At 43.1% G+C, this 21,533-nt stretch overlaps 1 protein-coding gene across 2 annotated transcripts; it reads left to right on the forward strand.

Annotated features, from left to right (window-relative positions):
• The first annotated feature begins 1,133 nt into the window (after positions 1-1,133).
• On the forward strand, positions 1,134-21,137 carry MXRA5 (matrix remodeling associated 5). Of its 2 annotated transcripts, none has more exons than XM_074607072.1 (7): positions 1,134-1,708; positions 3,999-4,214; positions 6,537-6,666; positions 6,985-7,375; positions 9,890-14,902; positions 15,553-16,453; positions 17,540-21,137. In XM_074607072.1, exons 1-7 carry the CDS (start codon positions 1,521-1,523, stop codon positions 19,449-19,451), a joined length of 8,751 nt encoding a protein of 2,916 aa, XP_074463173.1. In that variant the 5' UTR covers positions 1,134-1,520; the 3' UTR covers positions 19,452-21,137. The 2 variants fall into 2 exon arrangements, with proteins under 2 accessions (XP_074463173.1, XP_074463181.1); XM_074607080.1 differs by having other exon boundaries at positions 17,543-21,137.
• Positions 21,138-21,533: the final 396 nt, after the last annotated feature.

Below are 21,533 nucleotides of genomic sequence, written 5' to 3' on the forward strand. Positions count from 1 at the left end.
CAAAAACCACACAGTAGAACTAAGTAGGTGATAGTGCAGGGTCTTCTTGGTACATCTGAATGCTGCATTTTTCACTGGAGCAGACGTAGGTTTATTTTTGTGTACTGAAAAAATTGCTAATGCAGGAGGGAAATCATTCCTGATTTAATGATTCCAAAATGAAGTTTGCTTTTCTGATGGATTTTAAAGGTAAAAGGCAATTCATGACTGAGTCTACATTCAGTCTGATTCATGTTGTTGTAGTTGCTGCTTTTTCCTGTATTGTCATTGCCTCTCCATTCCAGCTTTGAGATTTTACTGTTCACACACATTTATTTGAGTCACTCTCCTCAAGTATGATGCAGGGGATCAAATTCTCATATACAGACTGTACGCATGTCTCTGCAGCCGTATTGCGCCAGTATGCACTAAGGATCACGGTAAGGTTGGTTCTTTGTGTTGTGATGGGACACCTATATTGGGATACTTACTATGAGAAGAATAAGAAATCCAGACTGGCTGGTCCAGTTTTGGGTTATATCATAGAATCATAGAATGGTTTGAGTTGTAAGGGACCTGAAAGATCATCTTGTTCCCACCCCCCTGCCATGGGCAGGGAAACCTCCCACTAGACCAGGCTGCTCAAAGCCCCATCCAGCCTGGCCTTGAACACCACCAGGGATGGGGCATCCACAGCTTCTCTGGGCAACCTGTTCCAGTGCCTCACCACCCTCACAGTAAAGGATTTCTTCCTGACACCTAATCTAAATCTCCCCTTTTTCAGTTTAAAACTGTTACCCCTCGTCCTATCGCTCCACTCCCTCTATGTGCTGGACTGTGGGTGTGCGAGAGCACAGCGCGGAGAGATGCACATCTCGGCGTTCCAACGGTGCTGGACCCGCCCAGCTCCCACAAACGGACCTTCCGTGGGCTCCAGGTCCCGGACCCAGGCGTGGGCTCCACTTCCCTTGCTGCGACCGCGGCTCCCGCCGCGGCCCCCACGCCGGCTCCGGCGCCCACCTCCCACACACCCCCCCACCCGCCCGCCCCCCGGCGCGGGCCCGCCCGCAGCCCCCCCCCCCCCGCGGAGGGGCCGCCCACCCCGCAAGAGGAGCCGCTCCGCCGCGCCCTCCCCCGGCACAGCGCCCGGCGCGGGCAGGCGGAGCGGCGGACCCCGCGCCCCTCGTTCCCCATGCCTCGGAGGGCGGCGGGAGGCTGCCGCCGCGGGAGCTGCGCCCCCAGGAAGCCCGGCGAGAGGCGGGGAGCCGCCGACATCGCCCGCCCGCCCGCTCGCCCACGGAGATCCCGCAGCGCGCGGAGAGACGGGCTCGGCTCGCGCCGGGGCTGAGGGATCGCGGCGCCCCGGCTTTCCCCGGTTCGCGGGGCTCCCAGAGAAGGCTTAGAGAAACTAACAGTAATTAAAAAAAAAAAAACAAAAACAAACCAGCACCGCAGACGGTGTCCTGCCCGGCCGCCGCGCATCGCTTATGCTTATTCGGGGGGACCCACGCCGGGCGGCGGCTCCCGCAGGATGACGGGCGATGAGGAGCCCTAAGGCGGCGTCGAGGCGGGCCGCCGCGGGCGGCGATGAGTCTCGGCCAGCCGGTGCCGGAGGGGACGCCAGGAGCCAGGTAGCCGCCGCCCGCCCCGCGCCGCCGCCCGCCTGCAGCCCCCCGGGGGCATGGGAGCGGCGGGCAGCGCCTGCTGAGACCGCCGCGCCCGGCTGCAGGTAAGGAACCCGCGGGCGGCCGGTGGGGGCGGCCGGGGCCCGGTTGGGACGGGGTGTGTGAGGTGGGGAGTCCCTGGCGGGTCGGTGCGGGAGGAGGAGGAGGGGAGCGGGGCGGCTGCCGGGATGGCGGCGGTGCGGTCCCCGTCCGCTCCCGTCGCGCAGCCCGGCGGCGACATTCTTCCCTAATGGGAAGCATCTGCCCCTCGAGGACGGTAAAAAGAAACGCGAGTGTGGGGGAGAACCGCGTCTCTCCCCCTGCAAGCCCCCTCCGCCATGGCCGCGGGGCGGCGGGGCCCCCCAGGTGTCCTGTTCCGCCCCGTCCCGTCCCACCCACGCAAAACCTCCCCGCGGGGCGGGCGCGGTAACCGCCGTGGGGGCAGCGCTGCGACGGCCCGAGGCCCCGCCCCCGCCCTGCCCTAAGCCCCGCCTCCCGGCTGGCTCCTGCCCAACCCTCCGCGGCCGCGCCCCGGCGGCCGTGTCGGAGCCGCAGCCCATTGGCTGACGCCCTGCGCGGCGGCGGTGCGAGGTGGCCAATGAGGAGGGGCGGGGCGGGCACTGGAGGGCGCCCCCGGGCGGCGGGGCGGCGCAGCGCGGAGCCCGTCCGGCCTCGCCCGGGTACCGGAGGGTCCCGGGGTTTCTCCTGCCAAAGCTGCGGGAGAGCGGCCGCGGCCGGGGTGTGGAGGGTCCTGCGCTCGGCCACCGTTGTGTCTCCCCTGGGCGAAGCACGGATAACCCCCCCGGGCCGCCTCCTCCTCCCCAGCCCCGCACAAATCACTGCCACCTCCTCTTAACCTCGGCGAGCACCTCCCGTAAGGAAATGGGGTGCCCCCTCCCAAAATGGGCGGGGTGCCCTTTAGAGGGAGTTTTCATTAAAGGGAACATGAAGGAAAACAGCACCTGAATATTCTTAAGCAAATGAAAAGCTGTTTGTCTTGTAAAGAATGGTAAACGTCTCATTAGCTTGACCACAGATATTTGAGAAACCTCTTCATCCCGATGAGCCTCTCCTTTGAACTGTAATGGCTTGCACATGATGGTCTTAGAAAAAAAAATAATGTGTGTCTCGTTGCTAGCAGATCTGAGGAAATCTGACTTTTATACTAAAAGCAATAACTAATGGAACTAATAATACCTAGTAGAACTGAAAGCCATTCCATTGTTGTCACACAGTTATACAAGAGCAGGAATACTACATTTCTGCTACTAATAGTAGCCTGCATTCTTGTATGGCTGTAATCTGATAAGCTCAAATTCTTCTGGTGGTAGGGATAAGAATAGGGATATTTCTAACTCATTTCTCCAGAGTAAGACTGCTTAATCTGTAATTAAACATCTACATAAATTTCTTTTCAGAAATGATTAGTGATCAAGGTCAATAACAGTTGTGTTTTCTTGTCTGTTCTAGCACAGCGTGCATCTCTAAATGACTCTCCACAGCTCTAGACACACAGTTTTGAAAATCTGAACTTGAGCGTTGGTAGATGTGGCAAGATTATAAATACAAACTTTCCTTACATTTTCTCAGAGGTCTGCGCTTATGCTTCTAGATACATTGTCAAGTTTTATCAATTCTGATCATTCATAGCTCCTCTCTGGTTAAGATTGCAATGTAAGAGCAGATCCAACATTGCACGGTACTGCATGGCGAAGGATGACAGAGTCCAGATCTCTGGCCAACCAGTTCTTTCTTTCACTCGCTTTCTCGCTCAATGATGCCGTTTCCCATATACATAATGAATGTGCCACGTTACCCTCCTGGAAATTAGTAGCCTGTCTAACAAATTGGCAGCTAGGTTAGGTAAGTTAGCTAATTAGGGACCTAATGAGGCTGATTTGTACTATTTCTAGGTATCCGATCAGGTAGATACCTGATATTATTCAAGTGCATATGGGTAGCTTTTTTTCTTTCATTGACTGTAGAGGGAGCCATGGTAATTTGCTTGAAGTAGATGCTTCCCTTGAAGTTTTCTAATTTTTAGGTGAGACGAGTGCTACCCTTGGCATATAGAGCAAACCTAAAAATTTACTACCATAGGGAGACAGCATAAGTTTCGTGGAATAGGTACTGAAGTGAATTATGGGGAGGGAAAGTTAACTTTGAAGTAACAAATGACTTGGAAGAAGCCTCTTCCCCACTGAACTCTGGGTCGATTGTCCGCAGACCTGCAGGGACGCTGCAGAGCATGGCTAGGTCTGTAAAGCTTTTTTCAAAGGATGACAAAATCATCGTTTCTTCTCTCTTTCTTCCCCTACCTTCTTCCCACCCCTTCGTTTCCCCCGGACGACCCAGGAGGAGCCACTCGAGGGGAGGCGACACGATGGGGGCGCGGGCGGCGGCGGGGGCGCTGTCCGTGGTGCTGATACTGGGGCTGGGGCTGTCGCCGACCGCCCTGGCCTGTCCCCAGCCCTGCGCCTGCTACCTCCCCACCGAAGTCCACTGCACCTTTCGCTCCTTGGCAGCCGTGCCGGCAAGGATTTCCAAACATGTGGAAAGGATCAATTTTGGGTTCGTATGGCGGTTTTGTGGCAAACCGTTTTACGGTCTTGGTGCGGAATCCTGGCAGGCGGCACGCACGTGGGGCGCACCGGGACCTCGGCATGTGCTTTTTAAGTGGAATTGCAGAGATGGGTGGTTACTTGCAGGCGCTGTGTTTCAAACACGACAATTACTGGCATGGAGAAAGTTTTAGTGTATCCCTCATGTTTCACAGAAAAGTTATTATTATGTTCAAATAAATATTTATATCACGGTGTCAGTTCTTGGCAAATACTATATGTAGTCTTTTGTAGTGTATAAAAAACTATATTGAATTAAAACTACTATAGGGTTTCTACTAAACGTTGAATTTTATGCCTGATTTAAAAATTATAGTAGGAGTAAAATTCTATAACGTAGCCAGGTAACATTTTGGAGAACAATGAGATACCGCATATCTTAAAGCAATACAGTAGAAACAAAGTTATTCCGTTGCCTTTGGAGTATTATTTTTTTTTTCAAGGAACGTAAGCCAAATATAAGCAGACACCAATGTTTGGGGAGAGATTGCTCAGGCTCCAACTCACTTTTCTCTGCCAGGGTATTGCCAACTCACATCTATGTGTCAGACTGTGAGATGAGAAGGCAGGGACAGTTGGTAGGCTGCATATCACAAAAGTGCTGCATAGGGTCATTATGCGACGTGGCATGGTGCAAGAATTGCAGTCCTCTTCTGCTTGATGTCAGAGCTGCATCACTACCTGGTATGAAATCATCCCAACTGCCCCAAGGCCTGTAGCTGTGACTGATGGTGCAAAGACTGACAGTAGGGACTTTGGGTTTTTTTTACTTCTCTGCAATTAAAATGCCTATCCAACAGCACTTTATCCACTTTTAGTCTCAAAATACCTTGTAGTCAGTGAATATGTCGTACAGCAATCTGTAATTTCATGCCATTTTTTGAGTCAAAAATGCCTCCCTCTCCTCCCACATTCAAACCCACACATATTGAGTCACCTCTCCCCCATACATCAACATTCCATGGCAAATTCTATCCCTAAATTGCTTTTGAAAATGGGGTGTAGGCTTCCAAGTTATTTAGGTATTTTGGCTGTTTTGTTAATAGAAGTCCATTATTTGATACTGCTAGCATGGAAGCCCTTTCCTATCTTTGTACTTTATCACTACAAATGACATTGTCTGAGTTGTGTTCTTTCCCAGGAAGAAACAGTCTTAACTATCTGTTGTTGCATTTCTTTCATTTTGGAAAAGAGCAAAAGCTTTCTATTTTAAGATGCTAGCTATTTAGGAGGTAAAGATTATTTTTGTAAGTGAAATTAATTTAGGAAAATTTCTTATTCAGAGAAGTTCACATTTTTTAGAAGGGCTGATGTTAAAATAAGGAATGGTAATAGGATGACTGCTATAAGCCTAATAGATCTGTAGTAGGACTAAAAATATCAAAATGATAGCCTAAATTTTTAGAAAATTCAGAATCTTCAGATAGATAGCATGGTGAGGATTTAAAAGTATTTTAATGTCTTCCCTTCCTTTCCAGAAAGTGTTTAAAAACAGGACAAATCTTTAAAATTCAGTGCTTAATTTAGAGCCTTCATGCCAAGATTAGCTGATACATTTAAGTCTACGTATGGAAAACCAAAATGTAGAGCTATGCCACCAAACTTAAGGCTTCCATGTTGGCAAATAAAACCTGATTTATTTGTCCGAAGTGAAATTGAATTGTTTTCAAAAAGCAGATTTTCTGTATTCCTTCTCTAAAGGGAGTTTCTAGGCTCAAATTATATAATTGGAAGGTCAATTCCTAGATCTTATGTAATTAGTTGATTTAGCCAATTACACGTTGTAACAGTAAGTGAAGCAGGATGTGACTTCCTGCTTCTCTTGCTGTTTGGGAGATATCCATTTTTAATGTCCTCTCTCTAAATCTTTATTCATTTATTGTTATATGCTGTTTTGGCAACACTGCAGCCTGTCTAGTTTGCCAGGCTCCATAGCATCATTGGTTGGCTACAGGCCATTAATTTATTACCATTCCATAAACTGAGCTGCATGGAAAAACATACTGACAACTATTAGAATTTAAATGCCTATTTATTACTTTTACGCAGAAATTATGGCTAATGTGCCGCAAATTGAGTTAAAAGAAATCTTAATGTAAACAAGGACTAAGTATGCTTGGCCTTGTAAAAATGTTTCAGTAACTTCTGGCCTTTTGACAATGCATTAAGATCCCTACAATTTTTCCTGAAAGGTAGGTTATACTAATTGTACATTTGCAGTCCATGACAGTCAGTGCATAAAATGTAACCGCACGCGTGATTTTTTTTCCAGGTTTAACAGTATACAGTCTATATATGAAAACTCCTTTGCAGGACTTATAAAACTGGAGTTGCTTATGATACATGGAAATGACATTCAGAATATACCGAATGGTGCTTTGAAAGATCTTGTGTCTCTACAGGTAATGCTTCCTAAATTTCATAAATTCTAACTTCAGTGAATAGCAGAAGACAAAATTAAATGTTTTTTGTAGTGCCTTTCTTAGGATTAAGATACCATTTTCTCCCCAAATACATCTGAGATTTGTTAACTATGCCTATGTCATACTTGATAATGCCGGCTAATATTCAGCTGTATTCTCCCTCTTTGACCAGCATATTATTTTTCAGTGGTGCACAGGATATTTGAATGTGGGAGGAAAACTTCTGCATGCTTGCTGTTCTGTTTGGATTTAGATCAAATACCAAAATTAATCTCTTGTATTCCTTTTTTTTTTTAGGTTTTCAAAATTAGTTACAATAAATTGAAAGTCATAACTGGCCAAACTCTCCAAGGGCTTTCAAGCTTAATGAGACTGCACATGGACCACAACAGAATTGAGTTTATTCATCCAAATGCTTTTAATGGATTAACTTCTCTGAGACTGGTCCACTTAGAAGGAAATTTGCTCCAGCAGCTTCACCCCAACACCTTTTCAACATTTTTGGTCCTTGACTATTTCAAACTGTCGACAGTAAGACATCTATACCTATCTGAAAATGCTCTTAGGACCTTGCCTGCAGGGATGTTTCAAGGCATGCCGCTGCTGGAGAATCTTTACCTTCATGGGAACCCATGGGCCTGTGACTGCAGCTTAAACTGGCTCCTTGAGTGGAATGAAGCTTCTGGAGGTAAGAGCAAAAATAGCATGATAGTGCAGAACAGGAAAAAAAAAATCTAACATGATGAGTGTTACTACTTACGTGACATCTATGTACACTATTGTGTTCCATTACCATTCAATAAATGCAATATTCAATAAATATTTAAAAAGCAGCATAAAGAGGCAGCAGTTGTGTATCACTAGCTAAAAATATGTATTTGACAACAAAGGAATTAGTGTTACATTCAAGATGGAAAAAGTAGTAGTAAAGTTTATAACTGGAAGGAGAAGATAGGTTATAACCTGTTAGTGTGTTCCTTTGCACAGTGGTATACCTTTGACTAAGGGCTGTCATTATCCTCAAACAACAGAGCTAGGAACTATAGGCTCTCATGGAAGATGGGAACATTGGATTTGAACTTCTTTGGCTAAGAAAGGAATGGAAATCAGGTTTGAAAATTCCTAGATGAGTCCTTTAACTTTGGTGCTATTAACTTTAAGGCTGTTCTGTAATATTCATGCATCCTTCATGTCTAGCTGTGTTGCTCCATTGGCCACAATTTCCTTTTATGAAGGAGAAAATCTATTTAAGTATTTTCAGAGAACACCTACAATCCTGCAATTTTTTTCCTGGAATAACTGGCCTATCTTCATTCAGGCTTAGATGAGATAAGTATCACACTTCTTATGCTGGAACACTTCTGGTCATGTGCAGAAGCAAAATACTGGAAGCAAAAAGAACAGCCCCCAAACCAGTTTTATAATGCCTCTATATCAGAAATACACTAAATGAGATTTTTTTGAATGTCAGTTTTCAATTTGGGCATCTCAGGTCGTCAGTGCCCCATCTCAGGTAACTAAGTGCTTACCATAGTAGGCCAGAGGGACTGATGTTACATTGGAGCTGCTGCTAAAATATTAGGAGGGAATTGTCATTTAATTGCAACTAAAGATGTGTCAGATGAGTCAGGACTCACAAGGTTTATATAGCGATTTGGAGCCTGTGTCAGGGATGATAGTGGATCTTATCTTAGAATATGTAATTCATTACAGTTTTGCACTTAGCTATAGGACAATACTTTTAAGAGCGTGTGATGCTTGAATGTGTAATGGAAGTGTTCCTGACTGAACCGGTACTTGAGGCATCTGACCTTGATAATATATGTAGCTAACTTAAACTTTAATATTTTTATATACTCTCCTTGATCCAAATGAGTATGTCGATTAAGTGTACTTGAGTTGCTGTTATACAGTTATAACAATATAGATGAACTTTCTTTCCTTGCACAGTGTTGCCTTGTTACAATTTTTATTAAATTAGAATTCCTTTTTACACTACAATAGTAGTGATTTTTTGGAAGAGAAAAGAATTTATCTATGTCATTTTCAGGTATGACAGATTTTGTATCTTTATATAACTATAACATTAACTTATTTAGGAATTCTGTCCAGATAGAGTTATAAAAGTGCTGTTTCATAGATCACCAGTGTGGCCGCTGCCAAGTTGATTGTGGGCCAGTTCTGTCATGAAGCATGCTCTCCTTATCTCTCCTTGTCCTTATCTGGCAAAGCACATATTTTTTCAATCAAAAAATGGTATGAAATTTTGCCACTCTTTTCCCCTTCTCCTAGCATTTTGCCTTATAACCCACCCGTATGTTGCTCATTCATTCAAAGATCCCTCATTCTATTTACAATGTGTTTCCAAACTAAATATGTAAGTGACATTTAACATTCTAATGAGCAGAAAAATGTAATAAATATACAACTGTTATTTTGCAGACCAGAGTCAGAAAGCCAGAAAGGCATTGATAGAAAAAAGGAGTCAAGGATATAATTTCCTGTTTTAGTGATCCTTCTCTGTTTTAGTTTATATTTTATCATTATAGAGTTTACAGTTATTTCAGAGGGCAGGGAAAAGGTGTCACTTTCATTTTTTTTTTGCTGCTGACAAAGTTTGGAAGTGCAGGAACTAGTCAGCAGATTTTGGTACCTACAGTAGAATGTTTTGTGTATTGCCAGTACTGTTGTTAATGAACAGAGAAAAATAAAAAACTTCTTGGGTTATCTAATGAGGAAGTCCAGCATTTCTCAGGTCAATGCCGCATTTTTGAAAGCTGAGAGGACCCAGTCCGCTTCACTTTAGATCCATAAGTTAGATGGCAGGCTGTCACTGAAAGGATGCAGACTTTTTGCCAGAGCATAGCTTTTTACTCATTTACAAATGTTGCTCAGAACACCTCAATTTCTAGGCATTTTATTCAGAGGCAGTGAATCTAATTTTCAGAAGGATGGAGTGTTCAGTCCTCTCATCAACGTCAGAAGAAATTGTGGACAGTTTGAGAATCAGGTGCCCATTCGACTGTGAAAACAAAGAGGTGCTAGTTTAAAAGCCTTGCCTTATGTATCTTGTGCATAATGTGTTTCTCATACGGTCCATTTCACACCTTTGAGAGTCCTCTAACTCTAGAACAGAGTTCTTCAGCTCACCTATCTTCTGTTTCCCCCCATTTTTTTCCCCTTTCTTTTTATTTTCTTGCAGGTGTTTTGAAATGCAAAAAGGACAAAGCCTATGAAGGGGGACAGCTGTGTCCTAAGTGCAACAGCCCGAAACAGCTGCAGAAAGAAGACATTCAAAACTTGAAAGATATTTCCTGTAGGAAACCTGTCATTCAGTCCTCACTGAGGCACAATAGCAGCATTCAAGATGAAGAAGATGGTGACAGTTATGAAATCCCTCTGGAAGAGCTTCAGTCCTCTCCATGGAACATTACTCTAAATATGACTGATGAGCATGGCAATGTAGTCCACCTGAACTGTGAAATCAAAAAACCAACAGGCTCTACCAAAATTCAGTGGAATCAAATCCAGACTCAAGAGATTGATATAAATGCTACAATTTCATTAGATTTTGAATGTCCAATGAACCGAGAAAACTATGAAAAATTATGGAAGCTTATAGCTTATTACAGTGAAGTACCTGTCAAATTAGAGAGGGAACTTATGCTCAGCAAAGAGCCTAAAATAATCTATAGGTACAGGCAAGGCTCAGATTATGATGCTCTTTACTACACAGGTGTAAAAGCTCAAATACTGGCTGAGCCTTCCTGGGTGATGCAACCTCTTATAAATATCCAATTGAACAGGCGCCAGAGTACAGGGAAAAAAGTGGTGCTATCTTTTTTTACTGTGTTTTCTCAGACAATTCATACCAAAGACTCCAGGCGTCAGAGAAACTGGGTAATGATAGAGCAAAACCAGAGCACAAGGGCAGCACTGAGTGTGGTGGAAGGGTCAGAGTGTCAGCTCAGCTGCAATGTGAAAGCCTCTGAGAGCCCCTCAGTTCAGTGGCTCTTACCAGATGGGACTAAACTGCAGGCACCATTTAATCAGAAAGACAGCAGGTTTTCCATTCTTAGTAGCGGCCAGCTAATAATCAAAGCAGTGGGTTACACTGATGGTGGTTTGTACCACTGTGTTGCCCAAGTGAGAGATGATGTGGACATAATGGCTTACAGACTTCTCGTGCAACCGCCAGCTATTCAGGTAGCTGATTCAGATGTAGTGAGGATTGAAAAAAATGTTGGAGATGCAATAGCTTTGCCGTGCAAAGCAGTTGCCATCCCAGAGCCACAGTTGAGCTGGATTCTTCCAAACAGCCAGGTCCTTAATCAGTTATCAAACTCTTCAAAAGGATATATGTTGGAAGATGGTACTTTGCTTATTCCAAAAAGCCACGTCACTGATAGTGGCCATTACAGATGTGTGGCTGTCAACCAGCAGGGATCAGATCAATTTGTTGTAAGGGTCACAGTAAATAAAATGGTGTCTGATAGGTCATTTAAAAGGATAAAACTAAAAAAGCACCCAGGCTCCAAAAGTTCATCAAAACCAAGAGGGCGGGTCATAGATGATGGAGAAGGATCAGGGGCAGGAGGGGTGGATGAGTTCCAACGAAGAAAGAACCACCTAAAAGACCGGGAAATATCCTTTAAACAAAAAAGTGACCAGGTGCCAGAGGCTCAAATTAAAAAGGGGAAGAAAGGCAGAAGGAAAATGAAAATCTGGAAGAGTACTGATAGAACCCAAGACAGCAATGTTGCAGAAGGCCGGAGAGTATTTGAATCTCGAAGGAGAATTAATATGGCAAGCAAGCAGATTAATCCACAGCATTGGGCTGACATTTTGGCAAAAGTTCGTGGGAAGAATCTTCCTAGAACAACAACAGCCACAACCATTTCTTTAACAACTGCACTGCCATCAGTCCTGCAAAAAACTACTCCAGTCCCTCATCCAGTAGCCAGCCCTCCGCCTTCAGAGGCAGCACCTGATGGGGTAGATTCCTCTGCTGATGCATCACCTATGGGTGAAGATGAGCCATTCTCAGTCACTGTTTCCCACAACACTAAAGCATTTTCAGTCCAGTCCATATTAACAAGGTCAGAAACTGAACCCTTCTCCGACCACAGGGCTTTAGAAACACCTGCAAGTATATACCCTGTAGAAATCCCCATATCAAGTCCGTATTTGAGTCCTGTCTCTGCAACTGTGCAACCCCAAGGCCAGCAGAGCATTGGTGTCAGGACTGGGGATTCAGCTGTAGTCATCAATGCTCTCACTGAAGAACCTCTAACCAGACAAATCATAACAAACTTTCCTAATATTCATAGCAGTTCATTCACAGTAGAAAATGCAGGTAGAACTGTACCTTCTACATCAGAGGAAAATTCTGCTTTTGCTGAGCTACCACTTGATGCCACTGTCCTAGCTGAATCTCACTCTGTGGATCTTCATAGCGTCTTGGAGACAAGTGCGAAGTTAAATAAAGTGGACCCGACGAGTATTGACACCATAATTCTAACACCTTCTCAGTTGGATGAGATCATCCCAACAGATTCTATAAGCACTACTACAATTTCTTCATCTGTTTTTCCATTTGTTACAGAAAAGAGCAATGACTTCACACACCAGCACAAAGAAGTATCCACAGGTCAGACAAAAATGGCAGACTTAAGTACAAGTTTTCCAGCTGTCACACCCGTCAGGGTTCAGACCAAGGAAGAACCCGAGACCCACAGGAATGCAGGTACTCAAGAAAGCATGTCTGGCAGTTATGCAGAGAGTTTTCAGGGAGGAGAACACAGAAATGTGGCTACTCCAAAGCCAGATCTCAGATTCACTTTGCCAAGTACTAATGCTCTTCATAAAACAGCAGGGGGGATACAAACTGCTTCTTCCATCAGTAGTTTGAACACAGTGTCCACAACAACAATTCCCTATAGAAAGACCATGCCTTCACTTGTTACTCAGCATGCTAGAAAAAGGCCGTATGGGAGAAGGAGATTGAGGCCAAACAGAATCCGACAAAGACCAAAGACTTTCCCCCCTGTTGTTTTAACCACGGAGGCAATGCGTATCATTCCAAGGACACCTGAAGTTGAAGTTGTGACCAAAACCTCTTCTGCAACTCTTGAAAGTCCTGATCTTAAAAACAATGTCAAAATACAGGCTAAGGAAGAGGAGCATACGAAATACACTCCTCCATTAGTTACTGATCCAATGGTCTTAGAGAAGATTACCAAAAACAGAGAGGTGGTCACAACTTCATCCTTTAGACCTACTGCTTCTCCACCTGAAAGAAGACGCATGACACTCTCTACTGCTCCTGAAACCTCAGCACTTCCAGCGACTGCACCTATCACAATTTTATCATCATATGTTGTACATGACCCAGTTCCCATGAAAGAGTCAAGTGCACCTCTGGAACCAGAGCAAAGTGAAGTGCCAACATACCATTCATTAGACAATATACCTGAGGAGAAGCACATTAAAGCAGATTCTAAAACTCTGGACAGTAAGGCAGAACAATCAAGCACAACATCTTCTCCTGAGCATACAAACAGCTTGATACTATCTACAAAACCAGAATCTCAAGAAGAGTCTATCCTATTTGACTCAGAAGTTGTGGTTAATGAAACAACTTCTGGAACATTCCAGCTAATATATCCCACTATGACTGACTTAAGTATTCCTGTTGGTACAGTGGAAGTTTTTAAGGACGTCTCAGTTTCCAAGGAGCCATGGAAGCCCACAGTATCTTTAGAAACACCAGCAATAACTGATCCACCTCAGCAATATGAGATGAGTACTTTGTCCTCCTCCTTGAGCGCAACAGAAACTCAGACTCTTCCACTTAGAGAAACACAGAAATCTATTGCTTCTCAGAGTGGGACAAAGCCATCTTCCTTGGATAAAAAGGAAGCTATGTCACATGTATTTCATCACGATCCCACTTTGCAGACAACTGAAAAGCCTCCAACTACCTCCACAGCGTTTATTCCGTTTATAAAACCTGGCACTCTTACCCCTTCCATTTCAAGCACTTCACGTACTTCCCTTCATTATACCACCAAGGAAAGCAATGCCTTCAATCAGGAAAGGTTCCCAGAAGTAAAACAAGTTGAAGCAGATGGTGACAAAATGGTGGTGAGCTCAAGACAGAATGTACACCCTACTCCTTCCTCTAACCAGAACAAGATTAGCGTACAGTCAAAAGAGGAGCAATTCAAAGAGATGTATAGTAGCAAGTCAAACAACAGTTTACTGCTAAACCCAAACCTTCCCCATCCCCCGGCTGGAGTGATACCAAGCCTAAACCAAAGACTGCCTGTTGTGCCTCCAAAGCATGTTCCAGTAAGAGGCACAGTGAAGCCTCCATATATTGTAACACAAGGTTCATTTCGCTATTTTGTGACACACCAGCCTCTTCACTACACAAACAAACCAGAGATAACAGCATATGCAGCACATACCATCCAGGACAAAAGATCTTTTCCCTCTCAGAGAGAAACAACTGCTCCAACACAAGCTTCTCCATTTCACAAAAGTCCAGTCACTGCAAGTAAGTTTGGTCATCAGGGTCAGAACAGGTACAATATTAATTCAAGATTATTTGGAAATAACCATGTTCCAGATAACAGAGGGACAGCAGGGAAACCACCAACTCAAGGGATCCCCAATTATCCCAGTTCTAGAGTGCCATTCTTTTTCAACAGAACAAGGATATTCCCTCACTTAAGTGTACACCCTAAACCAGTGGTCCCTAGTCAACTAGTCCCGAAAGACACAAATGAGAAGAAGGTTGCCCAAGTCCCCCCTACCAGGATTACAGTGCAGAAAGCTACAGCTATTCCAGTGCCTCCAATGGCACACACTGCAACCACCACATCACCGCCACCAGCGATTTTGAAGATTACGCCTCCAGCCTTTCTCTCTCAGCGCACAAAACCACAGATATCCACCACAGTTCATCCTTTTAAAAATGTCCATCATCGTCATCAAAAAGTTCCATCTGTGCCTTATGTGGGAGGCATTATGCCACACAATTCGACTGTAATTCAGTCTTCCACTAATTTCAGGATACGTGGAGAAAGACCTAAAATTATCGCAAAAGGATCTCAGAGCATATCCATCCTTGCTGAAGCAGATGCTTTTATCCCTTGTGATGCAGTAGGGGAACCCAAGCCTTTTATTACTTGGACAAAAGTCTCTACAGGTAAGACAGGGAAAAATGTGTTCTTCTACATGTTTATTTAAGGGTACAAATACTTGGGTTGTTGCATAGAAATGCAATATGATTGCAGGAATGACCCGAAACACTGACGAATAATTTCTGCATCTTTTAGTCATTATAGATAAAATGTGACTGATTGCAACTAATCATTACAGGTAAAAATAACATCACAGTATTGCTTGTAGTAAAAGAAAACCTGTACTATTTAATGAGGATTTTTTTTGACGGGGGAATAGCAGCCAACTCTGATTATTCACAGCAGTTAGAATGTATGATGACAACACTTGTGAGTATGGGTTTGTTAACATTGCTGCCTTAAGTATTGATGTGTGTGTCATCTCCATAAGCAAAAGGAAAAGAGAAATTACATAAAGATTTAAGAGGAATCCTAAAGTGTAAAGCCCTTAAAAGTTCCCACACTGTACAGGCTTGACAGCTAATATAGTTAGTTCTGCAGTAGAAACAAAGACTAATTTGAACTATGGAAAGTGTCAGAAGATGTCATGTGATCCATCTGAAGTTGTAGTTGGCGTTAAGTAAATCTAAAGTCTTACATAAGAATTTTTAAATGTAACAATGTATGTCTTAAGCCCTTTGACTTTCCGTTTCTTTCTTTCCTCTCACCTTCACAGGAGCTCTAATGACAGCCAACACCAGGTTGCAAAGGTTTGAAGTCTGGAAAAATGGTACCCTCCTTATCCGAAATGTTCAACTTCAGGATCGTGGACAGTATTTGTGCACAGCTCAGAACCTGCATGGCATAGATAAAATGATCATTGTGCTCACAGTTGTAGCCCACCAGCCCAAAATTTTACTTTCTCGCTATCGAGATGTCACGGTCTACTTTGGAGAGACCGTAGCAATTGAATGTCAGGCTAGTGGGACTCCAAGCCCACATATTTCATGGATTTTCCCAGATAGGAAGATTTTGCAGACAGTCACCACCACAGAAAGCAGGATAATGCTTCATGAAAATCGAACCTTGTCTATCAAGCAAGCGACTTTTTCAGACCGAGGAGTTTACAAATGCGTAGCAAGCAATGCTGCAGGAGCTGACAGCATCGCAGTGAGGCTGCACATTGCAGCCTTACCCCCCATCATCCAGCAGGATAAGCACGAGAACATTTCCTTGCCCCTTGGTAGCAGTATTAACATCCACTGCACTGCCAAAGCAGCACCTTCTCCCAGCATCCGCTGGGTGGTCTTTGATGGCACACAAATCCGACCTTCTCAGTTTGTCAATGGGAATTTATTTGTTTTTCCCAATGGAACTCTTTATATTCGCAATGTCTCCCCCAAGGACAGTGGGACCTACGAGTGCATTGCTGCTAACATGGTGGGAGCTGCCAGGAGAACAATACAACTCCATGTGAAGAAGCATGCGTCTAATGCTAAGATCACTGGGAGCTCTCCTTTGAGGACAGATGTAACATATGGCAGTATCCTGCATCTGGACTGTAGTGCTTCTGGTGACCCCTGGCCTCGGATATTATGGAGATTGCCTTCCAAAAGGATGATTGATTCCCTACACAGGTGAATTACTATTTTAGATGTCACAGCTAAATTACAGTTTAGATTAACTTAGAGAAAAGACCATTCGTATCTGTACAAGTTTCATTCTTGGCTTCTGTGAATTTTGAGTGAGGCCCCAAATCCTTATGGAAGAATTTTAAATTGTACCACAAGATAGCCAAGTCATAAATTGGTACAAGGTACCAATACAAACAATGGTACTCAAAAAGTCAGCTTCAGGTGTTTAGGATAAGCTGCCACTATTTGTCTTTTACAGCCACTTTTAAATGAAGTAAAATGTCCAGTGGCAAAAGTTAAGATATACAAGTCATGTACTGCATGTTCCAATGTGCATAGTTTGCGTAGAGTTGCACAGGTGCTGGCTTTTCCCCAGGAGAAATGGGATCACTGAATTTTGTTTATCTGTTGTACAAATCATTATACACTGTAAATATGGGGCAAAGAAAACATCTTATAATGATTTAAGTAGTCCTGGTCATTTTAACATCATTGTATAAATAGATGTCACCTTGCAATAAGGTCTGTGCGAACCCAGTTGCATATAAATGGTTAAAACAATACCTTCTCCAGTGTTCGTGATATCGAGTAAAATATCACTTCTTCAAAGCTACAGTAACTCTCCTAAGACTTTGCTGAAAACATAATTTCTGCACTGTAAATTATTCATTACTCACTCTTTGAGCACTATAGACAGATGAGAAATGCCCTGAAATTAAAACGTACACTTTCTTGATAGCTAAATGTAGTCATCATTTTTCTCATACTGACAAAAAAATATATTCAGGTAGCATATAGATAGCACAAAACCCAGAATTCATTTTATGCTTCATAGTGATAGCAACAAAATGCTAGTATTTTTCATTTTCCCTCATAATCTTTATGCAGGCTGTTTTCCAAATACAGCAGATCTTTGGGGAAAAAGGTGGGGCTACTAAAGAAATCTAATTATCTAACAATAGCAATGCTCCTCTCCTTTATTTCAGTATTGTTGAGGTGTTGGGTTTTTTCCCCCAGGTTTCACTCAATAATTAATACCTAAAATGTGATTTTGCAGCTCATGTTCTGTTCTTTTTTCTTTCTTTACAGTAGCTTGGAGACTAGAATCAAAGTATTCAGCAATGGGACTTTGGTTGTCCATTCAGTTACAGATAAAGATGCAGGAGACTATTTGTGTGTGGCCCGCAATAAGATCGGGGATGACTATGTGGTTCTCAAAGTGAATGTGATGATGAAACCAGCAAAAATCGAACATAAGAATGAGAATAACCACAAGGTCAAGTATGGAGGGGACCTGAAAGTTGACTGCGTAGCCACAGGTCTGCCAAATCCTGAGATCTCCTGGGGTCTTCCAGATGGCAGCATGATCAATACCTTCATGCAGTCAGATGACAACGGCAGCCGGACAAAACGGTATGTGGTCTTCAATAATGGAACCCTGTATTTCAATGATGTTGGACTGAGAGAGGAAGGGGACTACACCTGCTATGCTGAGAACCAGATTGGGAAGGATGAGATGAAAGTGCGGGTCAAAGTAGTGGCCGAGCCTGCAACTATCAGGAACAAAACATACGTCATTATTAATGTACCCTATGGTGATGTTGTGACAGTAGCATGTGAAGCCAAAGGAGAACCCACTCCCAAAGTGACTTGGCTCTCCCCAACCAACAGGCCCATTCCTGCCCTATCTGACAAATACCAGGTCTATAGAGATGGCACCCTCCTCATCCAAAAGGCCCAAAGATCTGACAGTGGTAACTATACTTGCGTAGCACGGAACAGTGCTGGAGAAGATCGGAAAATCGTCTGGATCCACGTCAATGTTCAGCCTCCCAGAATCAATGGTCATCTCAGTGCAATAACATCTGTGAGGGAGACAGCCATCAGGGATAGCCGGAAACTTATTGACTGCAAAGCTGAAGGCATCCCTGCTCCACGGATCCTATGGGCTTTTCCAGAAGGAGTAATCCTGCCAGCTCCCTACTATGGGAACAGGATCACTGTGCATCGCAATGGTACTTTGGACATCAGAGAGGTGAGGCAGACAGATGCGGTGCAGCTCATATGCATCGGACGGAACGAAGGAGGGGAAGCGAGACTCATTGTGCAGCTCCTCATCACAGACCATGTGGAGAAACCCTCCTTCAGAGACCCTGTCAATGAAAAGATCACTGCCATTGCTGGGCACAGCATCAATCTGAACTGCTCAGTCCAGGGGAACCCCAAGCCCAGCACAAGCTGGATCCTTCCCAACGGCACTGAAGTGCTGAGTGGCAGCCGTCTGCACAGATTTTACCACAAGAGGGATGGGATCTTACACATCAGCAGCCTCAACGCTGGGGATGCTGGGACTTACCGCTGTACAGCCAGAAACCCAGGAGGTTATGTGGAACGGGTAGTCTTCCTGAAGGTGGGACTCAGGCCAGAAATCAGCAACCAGTACAACAACCTGGTGAGCATCATCAATGGAGAAACTCTGCAGCTCCATTGCATCACCCAGCCAAACCAGCAGACGCAGATCTCCTGGACACTGCCCAATGGGATGGTCCTGGATGCTCCCCAGGCCATGGGTCGCTTCTCTCTGCTGGAGAATGGCTCACTGACAGTGCGCGAGGCTTCTGTGTTTGACAGGGGCACTTACCTGTGCAAGGTGTCCGCAGAGTACGGCACTTCTGTTATGAGTGTGCCTGTCATCGTGATAGCCTATCCTCCCCGGATCACCAGTGAGCCAGCACCCGTCATCTATGCCAGACCTGGAAATTCAGTAAAACTGAACTGCATGGCTATTGGGATTCCTAAAGCAGAAATAACATGGGAGCTTCCAGACAAATCGCATCTGACAACAGGAGCTCAATCCCGTCTGTATGGAAACAAATTCCTCCACCCTCAGGGGTCATTAGTCATCCAGCAGCCTACTCAAAGGGATGCGGGCTTCTATAAATGCACTGCTAAAAATATACTAGGCAGTGATTCGAAAACAACCTACATACACATATTCTAACACTAAAACAAATGCCTTTGGCTGGATACTAGTGTTCAAGTCACTGCCAAGCAAGTCCAACAAAGCCAGGGAGTCTGAGGGCAGAAAAAAAACCCTATTTTCATGCGAAGTGCATTGCTTTTGTACTCAGTATGTCCCTGCAATAAAAGGAGGCGCTAGACATAGTGAAATTGAGGAGACTAATATGTTGGAAAAGGTCTTTAAACTGTTAAGACAGTGTGGTGTGTTTTTTCATGCTATCCAATAGCATCTGAGACCTAAAGTACTCTATTGTTGCCAATAGTCCAAAGCTATTTCTTGTTTTAACAAGCACCTTAAAAGTACCAAAGAAGTATTAACTGTTAATAAATGAGCTGCAGTGATAGAAGTGCTTTAGTAAAACATAATTTTCTTTGTACCCTGCAGCGCTTTTACATAATCTAGCCTTATAGAATATGATTACTAACCTTTCTGTTCATTCTTCTATCACCTCTTCAAAATCAAAGACTAACTTAGCAAATAAGAGTGATCTGTTTTAATAAAAATACATACAGACATTAGTTACCTTAACATAAGAACAAACCTTTTCCAGCTACTAAGGATGCTACAGTCAAATCATTCATTATATATTTTATATATATTTTTAAATCAGACTATGAGACTAGAAAGAGTAACAATGAACTTGGTCTCATTTTATAAATTATTGGTCTTTACAAGACTCTGATACATTACAGTGTTTTATAATATTAAGGTCAATATACTGTACATTTTATAATAAAAAATATTTTCCAAAAAATTTATTCACCGTGGTTTTCATTTTGTTTTGAGAAAATGAGTAACTCTGAACACAGAGTATAAAGTTAAGTCAAAAAACAGAAGTCATGTAGTGTCATTCATGCTCTTTATCTTTCTAAACATGATTTCCTAATAAAAACTTAACACTTCTGTTATGTATATTTCAGGATACATTTACAAGTTCAATACTTTTTCTGTGATCAGGATGGTTTATTGGATAATGTACGTAATTTTAGTAAGATTTATCAATTATGCTATTGAAATAATTGCTACAAAATGCTGAATATACCCATGTTTCCACAAACTACTCCAATCAGAATTTTGCAAATGTTAACTCACCTTTAAAACATATGGATTCTCTGAGATATTTCTGAATTCTTAAAGTTGTGATTGTTCATAAAACTTATGCTCATGTTTTAGAATATGATGAGAATAAAAGCTTTATTTTTCTCTATTGATTAAAACATGACAGAGAATAATGTAAAGTGTTATTCTAATATTTACATTTTTTGAAAACTGTAAACAAAGATGTCGTCAACCCCAAAAATTTATCCAGTTCAGGAAAATTGTAAGCTGTTACAAAATGCGTATTTATCATCATGGTAAACAGAACTGAACTACTTGAAGTAAAAAGTATTTGATTAGAACAAGGGTGTTGAATTAAATGACAGGGACAACGACATTGCTGAAGATACAAGGAGCATAGTTTATGTGATAGAATGTTTTATAAAACTTATGTTTTAAAAATTCAGTGCAAGCTAAAAAAGTGTGGTTTGTGCACAAGCATTTATTAAAGTTGCAGTTATGTTACTGGCCTAATTAAATAGCACTTAATTATTTCTTAGTTTCTCTTTTATGGTTGAAGCCCTTGGGCCCTAAATCAGCAAATCGGTGCTCAAGCATGTGCCTAAATATCTGGCAGGGATGTAGCTGCTTGTGAGAGCAGTTAATAAAGAAAGCTAAAAGTATTCCAGATTTTTAACTAGGTTACTCATGTATTTTCCAATCTGGCTATTTTCCTTGAACAAGTCACAGATTAAATACATCTTTAGTGCCTTTACTTATTTGTAGTGCTTTTTTATATTATAGTAATTCTTGGAAAATTCTTGGTAATACAATTTTTAATAATAATAATACATCTTTTAAAAGAGTTTGAAGTCAGCATTTCAGCATTGGAGTAGGAGTCAAGCACTTTATTCATTCGTCTGTCCAGTCTTCAGTTAACACTTACATGAATCTAGAGGTATTCTTGGATGGTGAATGACTTCTATATATTTCCATTAAGCAGAAATTTTGTAATGTTAAGGG

The sequence above is a fragment of the Larus michahellis genome, chromosome 1, assembly GCF_964199755.1.
Source record: "Larus michahellis chromosome 1, bLarMic1.1, whole genome shotgun sequence".
Lineage (NCBI taxonomy): Eukaryota > Metazoa > Chordata > Aves > Charadriiformes > Laridae > Larus > Larus michahellis.

What these genes read in the sequence shown, in the direction of transcription:
- MXRA5 (XM_074607072.1), top strand. Translation starts at nt 1,521, where the DNA reads ATGAGGAGCCCTAAGGCGGCGTCGAGGCGGGCCGCCGCGGGCGGCGAT. An exon ending in GTGGAAAGGATCAATTTTGG is followed by an intron (nt 4,215 to 6,536) that starts GTTCGTATGGCG and finishes TTTTTTTTCCAG; the next exon opens with GTTTAACAGTATACAGTCTA. An exon ending in AAGATCTTGTGTCTCTACAG is followed by an intron (nt 6,667 to 6,984) that starts GTAATGCTTCCT and finishes TTTTTTTTTTAG; the next exon opens with GTTTTCAAAATTAGTTACAA.